The following is a 21,490-nucleotide window of genomic DNA, read 5'->3' on the forward strand; positions in this document are numbered from 1 at the left end:
CACACACACACACACACACACACACACACACACACACACAAACGTAACTGACACTGACACACATCTGTGACTGAGACTGACACACACACACACACACACACACACACACAAACAAACAAACGTAACTGACACTGACACACACCTGTGACTGTGACTGAGACTGACACACACACACACACACACACACACACACACACACACACACACACACACACCTGTGTTTGTTTGAAGAAAACCACATCAGTCACATGACTCACCCGGCGTCTAGACCTGACCGACGTCATCGATGAAACATAATTAGCAACCATTGTTGTTTAATACAAAAGTCTAACTTAAATGTCTTTGTAAGAAACCCGGTCATCAAGAAATAAACGTTGCATGTTTGATCATGTTTAGTCGCGGTGTAACTCAGGCGACACTGATATTTAAAGTGAAATCAGAAAACAGCAAACATTTATTTATCTTAATTTATTACCTAAAAAGAAATAAAAACTAAATTGCAAGCCACACAAATTTATTGCTCATGAAAACAAACCAAAAAAAAAGTACTATCCCAGCTAACAAAAATATATTCCAAGAATGAGAACGTTAAGGGAACAACATCCCACAAACATGACGAGAACTCCCTTTTAAACGTGCACTGAACATTCCAGCACTTGTAAAATGTTCTGAGAACGTTCCATGTGAGCTGGGATGGTTTACATTGTGACAAAAAAACAAGAGAAAGAAAGGAAAGTAACACAAAACCACAGTTTCACAGTTAACAGATGGTTTTATAAATTAATACAGTCGTGTGAATGAATGTGCGACACGCTCGCGACTCAACATTAGCATCAGCTCGCTTCATGACAGATCATATCAGGATCCGATGCACAAACACAGGACAACAAACACGACAGAAGACGACACGACACCCGAATCCCGATCCCACAGTCTGCCAGGAACAGGAAAAAGAAGAGTTTGGGGAATCCACGCCGATCCAGGCGATTTGCATTCGTTGTTCCTTAAAGATAAAACAGTCACTGAGTTCATGTCGTCCTTTATCCGACAGAAGAGAGAAATGAGTAAGAGGTTTATTTCAGCTTTCAGTATGACGAAGATGTTTCCTTCTCGACACAGTCCTGGATTCTCCGGCGTTTTGCTGAAAACACTCCGATTCTTCAGTCGGAGAGAAGGACACGAACGACTCTGCGTTCTTCAATTAATGTGTCTTAGAAATATAAATGGCGAATCTCATCAAACATGTCAAAATCTAATTTCACCCCAAAATAAAAATAACGAGGAAGCTGTATTTTGCATAAAGAAATGAAGCCTATTTATAAACAAAACACAGATTTGCATTACGATGATATTTGGGGTTTAAATGTGCTGAAATTAATGGTCCTAAAAACAGGGGGGTTTTTTTCTCATTAATGTGAAAAATAATATCCATTTTCTTTCGATTTCGGGGTGAAATATGAGCTGTACTTGTTTTCATGAGATCCAGGATTCATAAAGGCTGAAAATAACAACCTGAACGTTATTTAGTCTTCAGACTGACGTACTGTCCTCTGAAACACGTATCAAAAATATTGTAATGCTCGCGAGAGAAATGAACTGTGCAAAACATCATCTAAGCAGAGTTGAACACCTGACATGATAATGCTACATACTGCCTTTAACATCCAGCTAGAGGATCATTTACTGCACTGTAATAAATCCTCTTCTTCCTCAGCGTTTCTGTCTCGTTTTACAGCACAAATATCGAAACATTCTTAAATCAAGATTAGAGATGCACTGATGTGAATATTTTGGCCGATACCGATAATTCTTTATTTTTTTGAAAGCCGATAACTATGGAAGCTTGTTTCCGCCACAGAATAAAACATTTTAAAAGATAATTGCGACTTTTTCTCTCACAATTGTGAATTTACATCTCACAATTCTGACTTTATTTCTCAGAATTGCGTGAAATAAAGTCGCAATTGCGTCTTATAAAGTCAGAATTGGGAATTGCGACTTTATATCTCGCAATTCTGACTTTTTAATACGCAATTGGGAGATATAAAGTCAGAATTGCATGATATTAAGTCGCAATTGCATGTTAGAAAGTCAGAATTGTGAGATATAAACTATTCTGAGGTAAAAAAATATATATATTTTTTAGAATTGGACTTTATATCTCACAATTGTGAGAAAAAAAGTCAGAATTCTGACTTTATAAGACGCAATTGCGACTTTATTTCACGCAATTCTGACTTTATATCTCGCAATTCAGAATTGTGAGATGTAAACTCGCAATTGTGAGATAAAAAGTCGCAATTATCTTTTAAAATGTTTTATTCTGTGGCGGAAACAAGCTTCCATAGATAACCGATATATTGGTCGATAAATTTGTATATAATTTTTGAGAGCCTGATTACAAAAACAAAAGTCTCAGCATTACAATCCATGTTCCAAACACACAATTACAATGACGTTTTCATTATAATTTTACATAGCTTATGTAACGAGATGAATTGTAACTTTACTCTATTTTACTTTTCTCAAAGTGATTCCAATCATATTTCAAGCAATTCATAACCATCATGTTGAACAGTCGCATCTGAAGAGTCTCAGCTGAAGGAAATAATACATTATTTATCAGCTTTAATACATCGGACAGATTTTCTTATCAGGCCGATAACCATAACTGATATGATGGCCGATATATCGTGCATCTCATTTACTGGAGAAGCAAAATGACTGGAGATATGAAGTCTTGATTCTCCAGTAAACGTCTCTTGATTTATGAATGTTTCGTGCTGGAAAACAAGAGCATGATCATTGTGACGACGAGACCATGAATGCCCTCAAAGCGACTCCTGAAGTGTTTCACAGCTTCGGCTTCACAGTCGGACAGTAATGCCCATGTTTTGTCCGTTCAGCAGCACGTGTTCATTCTTTCGTCCGGCTCAAGCCACGACAAACTCCGCGTTCATGTCCGATGGGACGTCGGGTTTCCAGACCGGCTCCGGGAAGTCCAGGTCCAGGGAGCCGTCGCTGCTGTCGCGGCGTGAGGGCTTGCGCTCGCTCAGCCAGTGAAGCGGGGCCCGTATGTCCCTCCTGGCTCTCCGTCGGAGCCGCCGCTGCCGCAGTAAGAGCCGCAGGTGCTCCAGCTTACAGCGCGTGGCCTTGTTCTCCGTCTGACGCAGACGCTCACCTGAGACAGAGACACAACATCACTGACGATGAAGAACACCAGGGGGCTCAAAGTGTACGAGAACCCGAAATCAACAAATGGCGTACGCCAAAAAACATTCAGGGTTAGAAATAGCTCTTCAAGGTAACAGGTCACAGTGAACAGTGATTTTATTAAACAAAATGACTTTGGTCCTCTGTTAGATGTAAAGTGCGACACCTGTTTGGTTGCTTTGCCATTTCAAACACACTGTAGAGATTTTGGAGGTCACATCTCAACATTTTCAGTTGACAATTGAAATATATATAGGGATGTTCATTTTGTATGTTTTTTTTCCTGACCGACAGCCAATGCCTTTTAACCGTTAACCATCATTATCTGTTAACCAACAAGATTAGGGGTCCTATCATACACTCGGCGCAATGCAACTCTCTGCCAGATTATTATTGTGTACATAAAGAAGTGGAATCCGGCTTGTCCCGATGGTCTGCTTGAGCTTTAACCTCTAACACACACACACACACACAGCTTTAATCTTGAGCATGAGCAGATCCGATTCCTCCATGTAAATAGTGAAATTTAAAGAGAATGTGAGACAAGACTCTGATTGGTTTATTTCACATTACGCCTAAAACACATCCATTACTCATTAAGAGAATGAGCACTGTATATTTATTATTAAGACTCATAAATAAGATTTAAAGTGGTTTTCCTTGCTCTGCCGTCAGTCCCTCGGCTCACCATCGGTGTCGCAAATTTTCCCGTCAATTTTGTTTTTATAAATCACACAAAAAAAATAAAACAATCATCAGTGACCGGTTGCACCAGCTGTGTGTCACTTGCAACTTACAAACTACTAAATATTTCACGTTGCACTATTAAATTTGCCGTAAAATCGCGACGCGCGATAAAAGCTTCTTCTCCATGTTAATCGAGAGTTTGTCCTAACCAGCCGCGACGGCGACACGCGACGATCCTATTCTAGAAACGGTTTCTATTTTTCTGCGACGTCGCGCTGGAACAACAAACACAAAGTGTGGCGATGATGATCTCAGGGACTGTTTATGTGCTTTATTTAATGTTAAAAGCGTGTAATGTGACTCTGAATATCATTTAGTGCTCCAGCTTTGTAGCTGTAAAAGCAACAGTGGATAATTCACCTCAGATCTTGAAGTTAAACAAATGGAAACAAGAACGTTCAAACTGTGAACAAACAAGTGTATTCTTTGACAAAGATTGTTTTAGTAACTCAGTAGCCTATGTGTTTTTAATAATGTTTAAATGGTTTAATATTTGTGAGTTTGATTATGTAGCGACTTATCCATTTTCTTGCGAGTGCCGTCAGGATTACTCTCTGGTGCCGCGAGACTCCGCCCACACGCTGTTCTGATTGGCTGTGGGTTTTGATTGATTTTGACGCGTCGCGTCTAGTGTGGACAGACTAATCATTTGTCGCTGTATCTTATCGCGTCGCGTCTGGTTAGGACACGGTGTTAGTTGAACTGTAATCTAAATATTTATGGATCAGGAATAAAACAGCAGACCGGCTGAACTTCATTAGTAAGCTCTTGTTTTCAATCCTTTAGACAAAGATGCTACAACATTATGTTAATGGTTGACTTTGTTAGTCAAAAACAGTTTCTGAATGTTATTTACATATAAAAACACCTATTATGTTACTCATGATTAATTAGTATTGCATTTTATGTGAGGCAATATGCAAATGATAATAACCCTGGATCTGAACATCCAGACACATTACTCCGGTGAATTAAACTCTCATGAGAATGAGGTCAGAATGGTTCTTTATTTATTTTTGCAGAGATCATCTGTTTTCTGTTCCCGTCCGGCCGGATTTACCTCTTCTTCTGACATTTTTATTATTTCTCCTCACTGTAACCGGACGTGCCTAGAATGCCTTTACATAAATCCAGCCCTGATTCCTGAGTAAACCTGCGGATCCTCGAGGTCTGATCTTTCCAGAACTGCTGACCCTGTCAGTGACGCTTCAGCACCATGTTTCCACTGAACACACACACACACACACACACACACACACACACACACACACTGCGGGTGCCCTGAGGGCCTGAGTGTCCATGAGCAAAGCTGAATAATTCATGCAGCCTGTATGTTGGAAAGATTTGTGTACAGATAATAGTGTGAGTTTGTGTGTGTGTGTGTGTGTGTGTTTATGTGAATATGTGGGTTGTGTGTGTGTATGAGTGAGCGTGAGTATGTGTGTGTGTGTTTATGTGAATATGTGGGTTGTGTGTGTGTGTGTGTGTGTGTGTGTATGAGTGAACATGTCTGTGTGTGTGTGTGTGTGTGTGTGTGTGTGTGTCAGTGTGGGCCAGTGGTTGCTGGCTAATGTTCACTAACGGGGTTGTGACCCTCTGAAAGCTCGGCGTGACCCCGTGGATGACCTCTGAGAGGTCACGTCTCATTCAGAGCTCAGGGAACAGAAGATGAGCACATGACGAGCCGTAACCGCCGTAAAATGCCATTTTAGTCAGATAATTCTATTTGAAGTGGTTGTTCTAAGACAAGACATCAGTCTTCAATATTTTAGAGGTGTGTTTTCAGCTTGTGTGTTTAGATTCAGTCTGGCCTGATGTGCTGAATTTTGCAGAACGAGACACAAATGACCAAACACACACTGCTCAATGAATCAGAGGAGAACATGAGAAGTGTGAGAGGATAGAGTCAGAAAACATGACTTCCTCTTCCACATGTCCATGCGTTTCAAGACATTAGTCAGGTTTTTGTCCAGCCGGTTGTTATCTCAGAATAAACCAAGACAGGGTGATCAGGATCAGGTCTTCATCAGCCTCAAGGGGGTTTATACTGAGATCACACACACACACCTGAATGGGGTTTATACTGAGATAACAATCGGCTGGATGTACATTATCTCGCTTATTACATGGATACTTGCCACATAAGTACATAATTAGACACGAAATATGATCCGAGTTACAAGAGATAACAACCGCTGAAAACAAATAACACTGGGTTACTGAAGTCAGCAGTGCTATACACTCGCTATACACTCGCTAGGAACGTTTTTTCTTCGTGGAAGTTTTGCATTTGGTGAGCTTATTGAATATTAAAACTCCTTCAAATCAATATTTTGTGTGCAGTTATTTAACTATGCCATCCAGTATCGTGGACTCACTCTCTCGTTTCATACAAATGCAGCTGCTGCCATTTTGCGTCTATTGTTTTGTACACTTTTGGATTATAAGATACAAACAGGTACGATTTTTAAACTGTTTCATCTCAAATAAATATCTCTTATCTTCATAATTATTTATGTGGTGAAATGCTGTGTAATAAGTGGTAAGACTGTATACCGTATCTCTTAAACGTCCATCTAGTTTGAACTCAGATCAAAACTCAGATCAATATTTCGTGTCTATGTACTTATGTGGCAAGTAGCCGTGTAATAAGCGAGATAATGTACGTGTGTGCGTGTGTGTGTGTGTGTGCGATCTCAGAATAAACCCCCTTCAGGCTGATGCAAGACCTGATCCTGATCACCCTGTCGGGTTTATTCTGAGATAACACCTGGCTGGATGTACATTATCTCTTACTTATGCCAGATCTAAGGTTTAAAGACACTTTAACAAATGAATAAACTCACCGGAGGGCCGGCGCGGGCGTCCGTGCTGCTGCCCGTCGGAGGTCGGTGAGGGTGGAGGTGAACAGGTCGGAGGTCGGGGCGTCGGGCAGCGCAGGTGCGTCAGGGTCGGAGCCGCTCCTGGGAAGTGACGTGTGGCGCTCAAGAGGTCGTTGAGGATCTGGAGGATTGTGGTGATGTCACGGCGAGGACGCCCACTGCCGTCCTGACAGTTGGGGTGTAGAGTGCCTGTGGAGGATGAGGTCAAGGTGAGGTCATGGTGAGGTCGAGATGAGGTCAAGATGAGGTCATGGTGAGGGCAAGGTGAGGGAGAGGGGAGGGCAAGGGGAGGGAGAGGGGAGGGCAAGGGGAGGGAGAGGGGAGGGCAAGGGGAGGGAGAGGGGAGGGCAAGGTGAGGGCGAGGTGAGGGCAAGATGAGGGTGAGGTGAGGGCAAGATGAGGGTGAGGTGAGGGCAAGATGAGGGTGAGGGCAAGGTGAGGGAGAGGTGAGGGCAAGATGAGGGTGAGGTGAGGGAGAGGTGAGGGCAAGATGAGGGCAAGATGAGGGTGAGGTGAGGGAGAGGTGAGGGCAAGATGAGGGTGAGGGCAAGGTGAGGGAGAGGTGAGGGCAAGATGAGAGTGAGGGCAAGGTGAGGGAGAGGTGAGGGCGAAGTGAGGGCAAGGTGAGGGAGAGGTGAGGGAGAGGTGAGGGCGAAGTGAGGGCAAGGTGAGGGCAAGGGTGAAGTGAGGGCAAGGTGAGGACGAGGTGAGGGAGAGGTGAGGGCAAGATGAGGGTGAGGGCAAGGTGAGGGAGAGGTGAGGGCAAGGTGAGGGAGAGGTGAGGGCGAAGTGAGGGCAAGGTGAGGGCAAGGTGAGGGCGAAGTGAGGGCAAGGTGAGGGCGAAGTGAGGGCAAGATGAGGGAGAGGTGAGGGCGAAGTGAGGGCAAGGTGAGGGCAAGGGTGAAGTGAGGGCAAGGTGAGGACGAGGGGAGGGCAAGGTGAGGTCACTCACTCTCACACTCACTCACTCACAGTTAATTCTTGGCCACAATATACACATATTTCACCCGCATGTCATGTGTGGGGCTCCATAAAAATATTAGCAAAAACTCAACGACACTGAAGCCATGCTTTACCTGAGAAGGTTCCTGAGAAAACTCCAGGTGCGTGATTGAAGAGGCTCTCGATGACGGCGCCCGGTTTGCATCGCTGTCTGTCTGTGCTGCCTTCAGCCTAACACACACGCACACGCACACACACACACACACACACACATAAATAAATATAAAACTTAAATCAAAACGAAAACAAAATATCTTTTTCTGACCCCAATGGCAGATTTTTTTCTGGTTTTCTTTTTATAAAACAAGACTTTTAACAAGAAAGACTGAAGCAGCTCTACCTGAGAGTGGGGCGGGGCAGGGGCGGGGCTTTGTCCACAGTGGGCGTGGTCAGTGTGTGTTGTGGGAGGAGCCAGGCCTGTCGAGGCGTCTGATTGGCTGGGAGCCCTGGAGACGGACGGCTGAGACGCCAGCTGGAGCTGAACGAACATCATGTGATCGCCCACACGCAGGGCAAGGGTCAGCGGGGACCGGCCCGACAGAAAGTCACTGACCTGGACACGAAACCAGATGATAAACAGACGTTAATGAGACTTGCATGTTTAGTTTGTTAGAACATTATTAGGTAATTTATTGAACATCCAATCAAAGCCACAACCGTACAGTGACCGTCACCATCACTACAAAAAACAGCCTCTTGATACTAGTTATATCACAAACTAGACGATAATGAGATCACAACCGAAACAGAGTGAGAAAGAGCCATTTCGATTTTCCCAATATTTAATATAATAAATGACTAAAGAATTAAACAAATAAAAAATGAATAAATGGCATGCATAAATAAATGTATAAAAAAAAATATATAAAGTGAATTGGATAAATGAATAAATGAATAAATAAATAAATAAATAAATAAATAAATAAATAAATAAATAAAATGACTAAAGAATTAAATTAATAAAAAAATAAATGACATGCATAAATAAATGTATAAACAATTATTAAAGTAAATAATTGAATTAATAAAGAATATTAATGACTGAATGAATATGAATAAATAAATAAAATGTAACTGAATAATAAAGAAAAAAAGAAATAACTGAACAAATAAAAAAAAGAACAAATAAATAAATGGAAAAAAGAATAACTACATTTAAAAAATGATTTGATTAATAAATGAATGAATATCTCAGTGTATGATAGTATCAGCAGGTAAACCAACATCAGCAGCAGTTTGAGTTTCATTCAGAAATCAACAGCAGGTTCACATGCATCCGTCAAACCACAGAAGCAGAAAGGCAAGTGTGTGTGTGTGTGTGTGTGTGTGTGTGTGTGTGCGTGCCTCCTGCATCTCCTGCTCGCCCTTCAGACGAGATGACGGATAGGCCAAGGGAATCCTGAAGCTCTTTAAAGTCATTGAGTACCAGTCTCCTGCACTGATGATGTCACCTCACACCTCATTATAATAATTCATAGCAGAATAAAGGGGCGGGGCCTGGTTGAGTTAGTTAGTAGTGTGTTAAACTGGCGGTTATGGTAAGGGGCGGGACATTTCCTACAACAAACGGCTGGTTTGTTCCCATTCCTCCCGGGTTAGTGACATCCCCAATCCTAAAATTTACATAAACCCCGCCCCCAGAACACGATTTAACGATTGACAGAATATGCCAATCAATAACTAGAAGATAACTACACATAATCTACATAAATTCATCAACTAACCATTCAGAAATGTCCTGTTGCTTCTACATGTTGTCTCTTCTTCTCGAGTCTCTCCATCTTTGTCTGACTCCGGTTTGAACATAAAAGGCTAAAAGTTTTTGACATTTTCAGTGCGTGTGTGTGTGAGTGCAAGCTGTTGAAGCTCCGCCCCCTGCACCGGGAGCAGCATTTGCATTTAAAGGAACAGACACAAAAACGGTGTGTTTTTGCTCACCCTCAAAAAGTGACGATTTAAACATGCTATATAAAAATATCTGTGGGGTATTTTGAGCTAAAACGTCACACACACTCTGGGGCTTATTTTACATCTTGTGAAAAGGGCATTATAGCACCCCTTTAAAGGCTATGTGTCGATGTGTTTGGCATGTGATGCTCAGTCTCAGATATCAGTCATTGGTGTGGGTGATGTCAAGCAGCAGAGCTTTTGCAATTCTCAGAAATTGTGCGTTGGTACTTTAATGCAGTGACTGACGCGTCACAAAGACAGCAGATCCGTGCTGACGGACGTCACATGCAAACAACACTTTACAATGTGGTTTTATTTGTTAACCGCATTAGTTATCATGAAAAAACTCCCACAATAAAGCGCAAAATAAATAAAGCTGACTCGACATGAACTAACAATGATTAGTTCTACAGCATTTAAGGTGCAAACAAATTACATTTAATTATAAATGAATAACTAAACTGATAAAATGTATATGTGCAAAGCGTCTGCCAAACGCATATTTTAAAATCATTTTTTTCATTTACTAAAAGAGTGATGTTATTCCTCAGTGTTTCTATCTCGTTTTCCAGCACAAATTCTTAAATCAAGATTCATTTACTGGAGAAGAAGCAAAATGACTGAAGATATTAAGTACAACTTTATCAAAATGAAGTGAGTTTGTGTTTAAAACAGGAACAAATAAAAATAAACTTAATTCAAAGGGGAAACCAAGATTATTTTTCTGACTCCATTGGCTGATATTTGTTCTTGTTTTAAACACAAACTCACTTCATTTTGATATATTTGTTTTTTAACGTAATATCTTCAGTCATTTTGCTTCTTCATTCACAGATTTACACAATGACTGAAGCCTGTTTGGAAATCAGGAGGAAACACCCAAGCAACCCTCGATTACAAGAACCTCTGAGTTTGGCAATGCGACACCCGGAAGAGTCTGGTTGAAAGCGGTTTACATAACAGACAACGGCTGGTATGCAGATGGAGAGTGTGATACCAGACCAACTCAAACGCCCTGAAACTCAAAACACACTGCTTTCCTCATCTGTGTTTAGTGTGTGATGATCATGGAGAAGCTCCAGTTCTTCTCTATATCAGAGTCAGTGTTCCTGAACTCCTGAAACGCCTCCACTGTAGTCTTGAGTTTCTCCCGGGAACGAACACGTCACAATATTCCTCATTATAATAATTCATGCGCAGAATAAAGGGGCGGGGCCTGGTTGAGTTAGTTAGTAGTGTGTTAAACTGGCGGTTATGGTAAGGGGCGGGACATTTCCCAAACACACTCAAAGCGCTCGACCAATCAGAGCACAGTGTGCTTTTCAGAAGGAGGGGCTTCATAGAGACAGGAAGTAAACAGAGCGTTACTGACAGACTGGGAAGAGAGGAGCTGCAACAATGGAGAATATGAGGAGAATAATCAACATTCCAGCAGGAAAACCTGTTCTAGTACAGTATGGCCTAGTTAACTAGTATTGCATTTGAATAATTGGTCTCAACAATATTAGGGTTAGCTCATCTCTCATGTCGTTCCAAACCTCTAAGACTTTAGTTAATCTTAAAAACATAAATGAAACCTGAGAGGTTTCTGTCCCTCCATTGAAAGTCCACATTGCCTTATTCAGTATCTTTGCTCTTGTTTTAAGCACAAACTCACTTCATTTTGATACTTTTTTTACTTAATATCTTCAGTAATGTTGCTTCTCCTCCAGTAAATGAATCTTGATTTAAGAATGTTTAGATGTTTGTGCTGGAGAACGAGAACACTGAGGAAGAAGCTCGTGTTTTGCAGCGTGAGCCGGTGAAATCCAGAATTCCTGAGGTGTGTAAGTGTGTGTGTGATGTGAGTGAATGAAACGCTCGGCCTCGCGTCTCTCGGGAACGAGTGAGTCACGACACTGAATCACTGACCACTTCAATCACAAAGACAGGCGGAGAGATCACGATCATGCAAAACGGCTTCGGTGTGTTAAAACATGTCGACAGCAGACAGACCGACTCACAAACACTCACATGACGCCCATTAAACCAAAAAATATTTACGATTCGGCTTCTTCCTGCTCTTATTATGCACATTAAATCCCTGTTTTTTTTCAAGCACCTGTCAAACACTCTTAAAGAGGATCTATTACGCCAGTCGTGATGTTGTTTCTCTACTAGAGCAGGTTTTCCTGCTTGAATGTTGATTATTCTCCTCATATTCTCCATTGTTGCGGCTCCTCTCTTCCCAGTCTGTCAGTAACGCTCTGTTTACTTCCTGTCTCTATGAAGCCCCTCCTTCTGAAAAGCACACTGTGCTCTGATTGGTCGGCTGGAGCAGTGTGTTGTGATTGGTCGAGCGCTTCGAGTGTGTTTGGGAAATGTCCCGCCCCTTTCCATAACCGCCAGTTTAACACACTACTAACTAACTCAACCAGGCCCCGCCCCTTTATTCTGCGCATGAATTATTATAATGAGGAATATTGAGACGTGTTCGTTCCCGGAAGAAACTCAAGACTACAATGGAGGCGTTTCAGGAGTTCAGAATTAAGTAAACATTGACTGGATTCAACATATTTACAAAGATAATTACAATATTTATTGAGGAAATGTCCCACCGCTTAGCACAGCAGAACATCCTAATTCAACTGGAAAAACATTAAGGGAGCAAAACGTGTTTAAGAATAGTATTTAAAAATGACTAAAGAAAGCAGAAGCTTTCAGACGGTCTCTGGTTTGTCCCTCAAACAACGAAAACGCCCTTAAATGGCACGGTGAGGAGTGTCAGTGAACATCTGAACTGATATCTGGCATCTGAGGTTAATTACCATCGAGCGCCAGAGATCAATGCAGCGTCTTCTGTTGCTCTGCGATCGGTCGGAAGCAAATGGCTCGCGTTAGGAAGACTCTATTGATCGCACTACGCTATTAAGAGCAAATGATTTCCAATGAAGCTGAATGGAAAGGCCAGAGATTCCCCTGACAGAGAGACGAGAGCGAGACGATGATCCTGCAGGATCTTTACAGGACAGAGAAATAACAACGTGTGATAAACAAGACCTGGAGAGAAGAGAGAAATCATGCTCTTCCTCAGTGTTTCTGTCTCGTTCTCCAGCACAAATATCTGAACATTCTTACATCAAGATTCATTTACTGGATATTAAGGTAACCAAAAATACCCAATCTAATCATTTTAAAATCGTCCTGTGGTGTAAATCCAGCTTTTAATGTTGTTTATGTGTCTATGTGGTGTTTTTAATCTGCTTTAAGACAAAGCATGTGTAAGTTCATAAGTCGACACCATTGCTGAGTATTTCCTCCTTAAAACTGCAGTGAACCAAAGACAGTCTCAAACACACGCTTTGAAATCGCTGGTGTTTCTGACGTCACAAACTACCTTTTAACCAATCAGATCAACGTGTGATCGTCAACCAGTGGATCTCTGAGCTGAGGGAGTGAGTGGAGGCGGGGCTCATTTGCATATTCATAGAACCGCGCATACTAAATGAGGCGAGGGTGTCGAGTTACAGTCAAGATATTTTAAGGCATGAAGAAATTATTTTGGTGATCAAAGATGAGTTTTATGGGATAAATGATTGATTACAGGGGGACTTTAATCCCTCATGGCACAAGATCTCGGCACACACACAAGTAGATTTTTAGTTTTATTTCAGCTTGATTTATTTTACTACTTCAATTACAATTTACTTCAATTTCAATATCTCAGTTAACATTTCATTTGTTTCAATTAATTTTTTTATGGTTTTATTTTTAGTGAACAATCATTTTTACACTTTATTTCTAAAGTCCACTATAGAAATTCTACTCACTATAAGTAACTTTGCAAGTACGTCAACTTATTCTTCAAGCTCAACTAGTATGTTTACATGCACTTAAAGCATAAACTCACTTCATTTTACTAAACCTACATCATTCAGAAATATCAGAGAGAGAGAGACAGTGAACACGCTCTAACCTGCGTCACAAACTTCCTGAAGCACCACCTACACACACACACACACACACACACACATACAGTCTAGACAACAGAATCTGTCGAGGGCTGTTCTAACACACTTCACAGGAGGATTTCCAGGTTAAAAATACCTTCAGATTCAGCAACCACATCTTACAGCAGATAACGGCACTCGCTCACACACACACACAAACACACACTCGCTCACAACAGCAAATCTACTGCACAAACGCTGCAATAATGATGCTCTTCCTCAGTGTTTCTGTCTCGTTCTCCAGCACAAATATCTAAACATTCTTAAAGGGATACTCCACTTTTTTTGGAAATAGGCTCATTTTACATCTCCCCCAGAGTTAAACAGGTGAGTTTTACCGTTTTCAAATCCATTCAGCCGATCTCCGGGTCTGACGGTACCACTTTTAGCATAGCTTAGCATAGATCATTGAATCGGACAGGACCATTAGCATCTCTCTCAAAAAAATGACCAAAGAGTTTCGATATTTTTCCTATTTAAAACTTGACTCTTCTGTAGTTACATCGTGTACTAAGACCGACGGAAAATGTAAAGTTGCGAGAGATGCTAATGGTCCTGTCCGATTCAATGATCTATGCTAAGCTATGCTAAAAGTGGTACCGCCAGACCCGGAGATCGGCTGAATGGATTCGAAAACGGTAAAACTCACCTGTTTAACTCTGGGGGATCCCTTTAAATCAAGATTCATTTACTGGAGAAGAAGCAAAATTTTTTACAACTTGATTTCCCTTTGAATTAAGATTATTTTTCTGACTTCATTGGCAGATATTTAAGAAAACTGTAAGAATGAATAGAGAAGTGTTATATTGTATTATAACTGTGGTTACAATCATTCATAGACCAACATAAGGTGCATTACAAGGAATAATCCATGCATTAAAAATATGTTTATAAAGCATTATATTCAAAGGCTTTAAGTAAAGTGTTTCCTTGTGCAGATTAGACAGACTGCAGAGTAGTTATAATAAGAGTTCAACACGAGTCTGTTCTAGGAAATCATTTATCATACTTGAGTGTTTCTCTCCAAGTCTAACCACACACACACACACACACACGCACACACACGCTGAACTGACATCAAACAGCTCAGCATTGCCAAAATGACGCACAGACCTGCTGATGGGGCGAGTCACACACTCTCTCTCACACACACTCTCACACACACACACACACACACACACACACACACACACACACACACACGCACACACACACACGCATATAAACACACATGTGGTTTCATAAATAAAGCTGCTAAATGAAGGGTCTAAAACGGAAGATTCTTAAAAATAGAAACTTTTTCTGATCTGTTAAACATAAAACATTATGAAGACAATCTCATTTTGCAATTCTGTAAAACGCACGCGACCCGCTGTGTAATTTGCATACATGCAAATCCAGCAAAACACAAGAACAACACCGACGAGGAGCAGCGGCCCGTCGAGAATCCTGCGTTACCGCTCGTTCTCAGAGTGTGTGTGCACACATGCGTTGGCGTATTTCACTGGTTATATTCAGCTGCTGGTGGGAAACGCGAACTCATTAGAATAGTGATTGTGTGAGTTCTTGTGAATGAGTGTGTGCTGGTATAAGAGGAAGTGTGTGTGACCGCAGCGAGAGCTTCACCTGAGCATCCGTGAGAGTCTCCAGCGCCTGCAGGACCGACTGCTCCGAACGCCTCGACTGAGACTGCAAACACACACACACACACACACACACATCAACATCACAAACTCAGCAGATCTTCAGATGTGTGGCCAAAAACATTCCCTTTACACTGATCTGAATAAATGACACTATTGAAACTGAATTTGATTTATAATTGATGAAATTTGCAACATCAACAGTTATTGAACTGCACTGAATCAGCAATAAACTGAACTGATCTGAATGACTAGTGAAACTGAATTTGATTCATAGTTGATCAAATTCACAACATCACAAACTCAGCAGATCTTCAGATGTGTGGCCAAAAACATTCACTTTCACTTTAGTTTACAATCAACTGATGCTTTGAAGTGAATCCAATCAAAACTGAGCTGAATAAATGACTCTACTGAAATTGAAACTGATTAATGAAATTCTCAACGTCAACACTGTTATAAAAGTGAATTGAATCAACATTCAACTGAACTGATCTGAATAAATTCAACTATTGAAATAGAAGTTGATTCATAATTGATGACATTTCCAACACTCAATATACATTAAGCTGTATAATGACACTATTAAAGCTGCTTTTAGCTGAACTGAACTCATTCTACACAGTTATTGAACTGAACTGAATCAACACTGATCTGATTGTTGAATTTGTCTCATATTTAATGAAGTTTTCCATCATTAATTCTGTCATTTACCATCAGTCCGGCTTCGACGGTGGGCATCAGGGTCAGTCTGCTTCCGTCAACCACACCGAAATCCAGCAGCTTTCCTGAGTTTAACCTCCTATCGAGACGGAAAACACAATCACTGAGCTTTCCCATCATGCACCTCTCCGGCACTCAACATTATCCTCCTGTTCATCACTGAGAATCTGCTTTATAACAATCAGAACTGCAGAAATAAAGCTGACTCGACTATCCTGGTAACACTTTACATTAAAGTTCATTAGTTAATGTATTAACTAACATGAACTAACAATGAGCAATACATTTGTAACAAAAATAATAAAAATACAGCTGTTCATTGTTTGTTCACAGTGCATTAACTAATGTTAACAAATGCAGCCTATGATTTTAATAATGTAAATGTTGAAACTAATAAGATTACTAAATGCTGTATATGTGCAATTCATTCTTAGTTCATGTTAACTCAGGTAGTTAAATAGTGAACCTTATTGTAAAGTGTTACCACTATCCTAAATCAGCTCTGAAGGATCTCAGTTTCAATACTTACAACAAAACACATAGAATTTCATTAAATAATAACAACACTCTCAGAAAAAAGGTACAAAAGCTGTGACTGGGATGGAACCCTTTCAAATGGTACATCTTTGTACCTAAAGTGTGCATAATAGTATCTCAAAGGTACATATTGGTACCAATAGTGTACATAGTAGTACCTAAATGGTACATATTAGAGCCTTTTGAAAGGGTTCCGTCCCAGTGACAGATTTTGTACCTTTTTTTTTTTAGAGTGTGGTATAAATATTAGGGGTTGCACTTGCTAGTCTTGGTTATTATAGCTTCCCAAATCCCAAACTAACGTTCCCGTTTTGATCCCGATCCCGGACTCAGGAGACAGCAGGAGTCAACACTGTTATTGAAGTGTATTGAATCAACATTGAACTGAATCAGGCTAAATAAATGACACTATTGAAAACAAATTTGATTCATAATTGATCAAATTTGCAACATCAACAGTTATTGAACTGAACTGAATAAACATTCAACTGAATTGATCTGAATAAACGATGCTCATTAATCATCATTAGAACAAAAATAAGAGTATGGTATAAATATTAGGGGTTGCACTTGCTAGTCTTGGTTATTATAGCTTCCCCATCCCAAACTAACGTAACGCCCGTGTTGTTGTCTACTTGATCCCGTTAGGATCCCTCAGAACTGATCCCGATCCCGGTGGACTCACGCGTCTCGGTGCAGAAGCAGGAGTCTGTCTTTGGGAACCCGGAGTTTCTCCGCGAGTCTCCTCTTCAGCCCGTCCACTGTCTCCTCCAGGGGAACCGACAGCTCGAACTGGGTCCCGGTGGTGGAGAGGACCGAGAGCTTCATGGATGAGTCGCCGAGTAGGAGCTCCGGACACCGGGTTCTGCAGCTCCGCGCCTCGGGGTTCCGCTCCATGATCCGAGAATCCCGTGATCAGCGCAATATTCCTTCCGCGTCGGTGTTTTCTGGGTGTCTCGGCACAGGAAGACGACAAAATATAAATATCAACAGGCCATTAGAATCCAAATATTCGTTGGAAAAAGCGCCTCGTAACGCGCTTTATTCTAAGTCTAAGCCGATTGCTTTGCTCGGTCTACTGTGTGTGTCTCTCTCTCTCTCTGTGTGTGTGTGTGTAGCGCTTCTGCTGCTACATTTGTTGCGATTCCGCAGCTGACAGATCCCGCCCACCGCCACAAACAACCAATAGCGTTAGCGGACACGCTTGCGCGCTCCAATCAGAGTCTCAGCCCTGAGATCATTCATAACAGTTAAGCATTTCATTACATAATTCAAACACTATGATCTTATTCTTGGATTGTGATTAAACTGGACTGGACACTGTAATTGATAGCATCATCACATTTTTACCACCTTTTCTGAAGATTTCACACAATGACTTTCTTTCTTTCTTTCTTTCTTTCTTTCTTTCTTTCTTTCTTTCTTTCTTTCTTTCTTTCTTTCTTTCTTTCTTTATTTATTTTGCATATACACAGACATTTCATTACTTAAATGATTTGAACAATGATTTCAATAAATGTTTATAAATTAGGAAAATAATTAGTTTATTTTTGCCCAAGAACAGACGTTTAGTTATTTGTGTTATTTATATTTCTTAGAATTCTAGATTATCTATTTAATGAATCGACATCACTATTATATCGATTTGATGAATCGATATCAATAAATATAAACTATACTTGATATATATATATAGTAAATTAAATGTTGAATACAGGGTGAAAAACAACGGTCCTAGTACTGAGCCTTGTGGTACTCCATACTGTACTCGTGATCGATATGACATCTCTTAATTTACTACATTACATCTGAACTGCATTAGTTCTGTGACATTATGAACACATGAATCATAGTAAAATTCTGTGATCTGTCATACAGTCCTGATGAGTTTGACCTCGTTATCAGCAGTTCAGAGATTGATGTTGCCTTTGATGTGATATCAAGAATATGATGAATCATCAGATCCTTCTTTTTCCAAGCTGCCACAGTTCTTCATCACCTTGGGTTCATATCTGTAGTGTGTGTGTGTGTGTGTGTGTGTGTTCAGTGTTACAAAACGAGTCTGCTCACAAACTCAAAGGAATGTAGAGCATCTGTGCGAGTGGAAATCCCAGCCCTGTTCCTGAAACAGAACATTCCTACAACATGATGCGTGTTGTTGTTGTACAGTCCATGCCAGGGTGAATTATGAAGTAATACGAGTTACTCATGGGTTAGTCAGGATGTGTGTGAAACACATTATACTTGCTTTGATAAGCCACAGTATGGATCATAGACTATCACTTTAACCCTTTGGTGATCTTCACGTGTCGGTGAAAAATGAGTGAAATTTATTTTTTTATTTCAATGAAATACTACTACTACTTCAATGAGTACTATATTTTAGTTCAATAACTTATTTAATATTTTGTATTTTTAGGGGATTTTATGGTACTAAATTATATTTACGCTGTATTCATAATCCATGTATCCACTTTTTGAGCATAGAGCATAGTTACCTATCCAACATAAACTGTCATAAATCTTGAATGCTTCAGAGCAACAGACTGAAGTTTAATCTCTTTTCAAAGACGACACTTGACAGATTATCGCTGAAATGAAAAAAGTTTTAACTTAAAGGTGCTGTATGTAACTTTTTTTACTCTACTAAAGCATAAAAATACCATAATATGTTTGCAGATATTAAAGTTCACATACTCGTTTCTCTGATAAACACTTCTACAGCCAGTTAATTTACTTATTATTTTACACGTTCAGTGTTGTCAGTCGGTTTTTGTTTTGGTCTGTGTGACTCCGCCCACTGCCAGCTCAGCCAATAGTATTTCGACACCCTGGATTGCCAGTTGAGGGGAAACACAGCGTATTGTAGCCATGGAAACGAGCAAACAAACTGAGTCAGAGATTGCAGATTCCACACAACCTAAAAAGCCTCGATATTCATCTAAAAATCTCTCTGAACGAGAGCATTTTAAAACACCAGAACACCACAGACACAGTGTAATCAAAAGTAAGCTGGTCTGTCAGCGCGTTGTCTATGTCCTCTCTGCTCCGCAATGCATATTTTAATAAAACGTTAGCACAAAAACATTATTTAAACATCGGTCATGGAATGTTTGTTCTGTTTTTTACATTTTTTAAATGTTACTTTTTGTTTCAGAACGTTCAGAGAACATTCAAAAGTAACATTCTCATAATGTTTGAAGAATGATACAATGGAATGTTTCCTTAAACTTCACGTTACCAAGAAAAACATTTTTAAAACGTTCAGAGAACATTCAGAAACAACGTTTTCATTACTTTGCAGGAATGTTAGTAAAGCATTCTTAAACTCAGAGGCGTAAAGCAGCAGTTTACCGCAGTAAAACTCCTGTCATTTCCTCAGCATCTTCTGTTATCTGTTCAACACAGAAGGAAGTTCACAGAGATCACAACCGTCACGCTACAAACACACTAAATGAGCCGTATAGACACTGTAGAACATGATAGACACTGTAAAACATGAACATGATAGACACTGTAAAACATGATAGACACTGTAGAACATGATAGACACTGTAGAACATGATAGACACTGTAGAACATGATAGACACTGTAGAACATGATAGACACTGTAGAACATGATAGACACTGTAAAACATGATAGACACTGTAGAACATGATAGACACTGTAGAACATGATAGATACTGTAGAACATGAACATGATAGACACTGTAGAACATGATAGACACTGTAGAACATGATAGACACTGTAGAACATGATAGACACTGTAGAACATGAACATGATAGACACTGTAGAACATGAACATGATAGACACTGTAAAACATGAACATGATAGACACTGTAAAACATGATAGACACTGTAGAACATGATAGACACTGTAGAACATGAACATGATAGACACTGTAAAACATGATAGACACTGTAGAACATGATAGACACTGTAGAACATGATAGACACTGTAGAACATGATAGACACTGTAGAACATGAACATGATAGACACTGTAGAACATGAACATGATAGACACTGTAGAACATGATAGACACTGTAGAACATGATAGACACTGTAGAACATGATAGACACTGTAGAACATGAACATGATAGACACTGTAGAACATGAACATGATAGACACTGTAGAACATGATAGACACTGTAGAACATGATAGACACTGTAGAACATGATAGACACTGTAGAACATGATAGACACTGTAGAACATGATAGACACTGTAGAACATGATAGACACTGTAGAACATGAACATGATAGACACTGTAGAACATGAACATGATAGACACTGTAGAACATGATAGACACTGTAGAACATGAACATGATAGACACTGTAGAACATGATAGACACTGTAAAACATGATAGACACTGTAGAACATGATAGACACTGTAGAACATGATAGACACTGTAGAACATGAACATGATAGACACTGTAGAACATGATAGACACTGTAGAACATGAACATGATAGACACTGTAGAACATGATAGACACTGTAGAACATGATAGACACTGTAGAACATGAACATGATAGACACTGTAGAACATGAACATGATAGACACTGTAGAACATGATAGACACTGTAGAACATGATAGACATGATAGACACTGTAGAACATGATAGACACTGTAGAACATGATAGACACTGTAGAACATGAACATGATAGACACTGTAGAACATGAACATGATAGACACTGTAGAACATGATAGACATGATAGACACTGTAGAACATGATAGACACTGTAGAACATGAACATGATAGACACTGTAGAACATGATAGAC

At 40.2% G+C, this 21,490-nt stretch overlaps 1 protein-coding gene across 1 annotated transcript; it reads right to left on the reverse strand.

Annotated features, from left to right (window-relative positions):
- Positions 1–436: 436 nt before the first annotated feature.
- Positions 437–17,796, reverse strand: LOC311292186 (midnolin-A). The gene is made up of 7 exons (XM_084411769.1): positions 17,372–17,796; positions 16,141–16,228; positions 15,410–15,472; positions 8,185–8,397; positions 7,919–8,015; positions 6,807–7,031; positions 437–3,181 (listed from the first exon to the last, which is right to left on the reverse strand). The coding sequence occupies exons 1-7, from the start codon at positions 17,581–17,583 to the stop codon at positions 2,934–2,936; spliced, it is 1,146 nt and encodes a 381-aa protein (XP_084267895.1). The 5' UTR covers positions 17,584–17,796; the 3' UTR covers positions 437–2,933.
- Positions 17,797–21,490: the final 3,694 nt, after the last annotated feature.

The sequence above is a fragment of the Rutilus rutilus genome, assembly GCF_951802725.1.
Source record: "Rutilus rutilus genome assembly, chromosome: 6".
Taxonomy (NCBI): Eukaryota; Metazoa; Chordata; class Actinopteri; order Cypriniformes; family Leuciscidae; genus Rutilus; species Rutilus rutilus.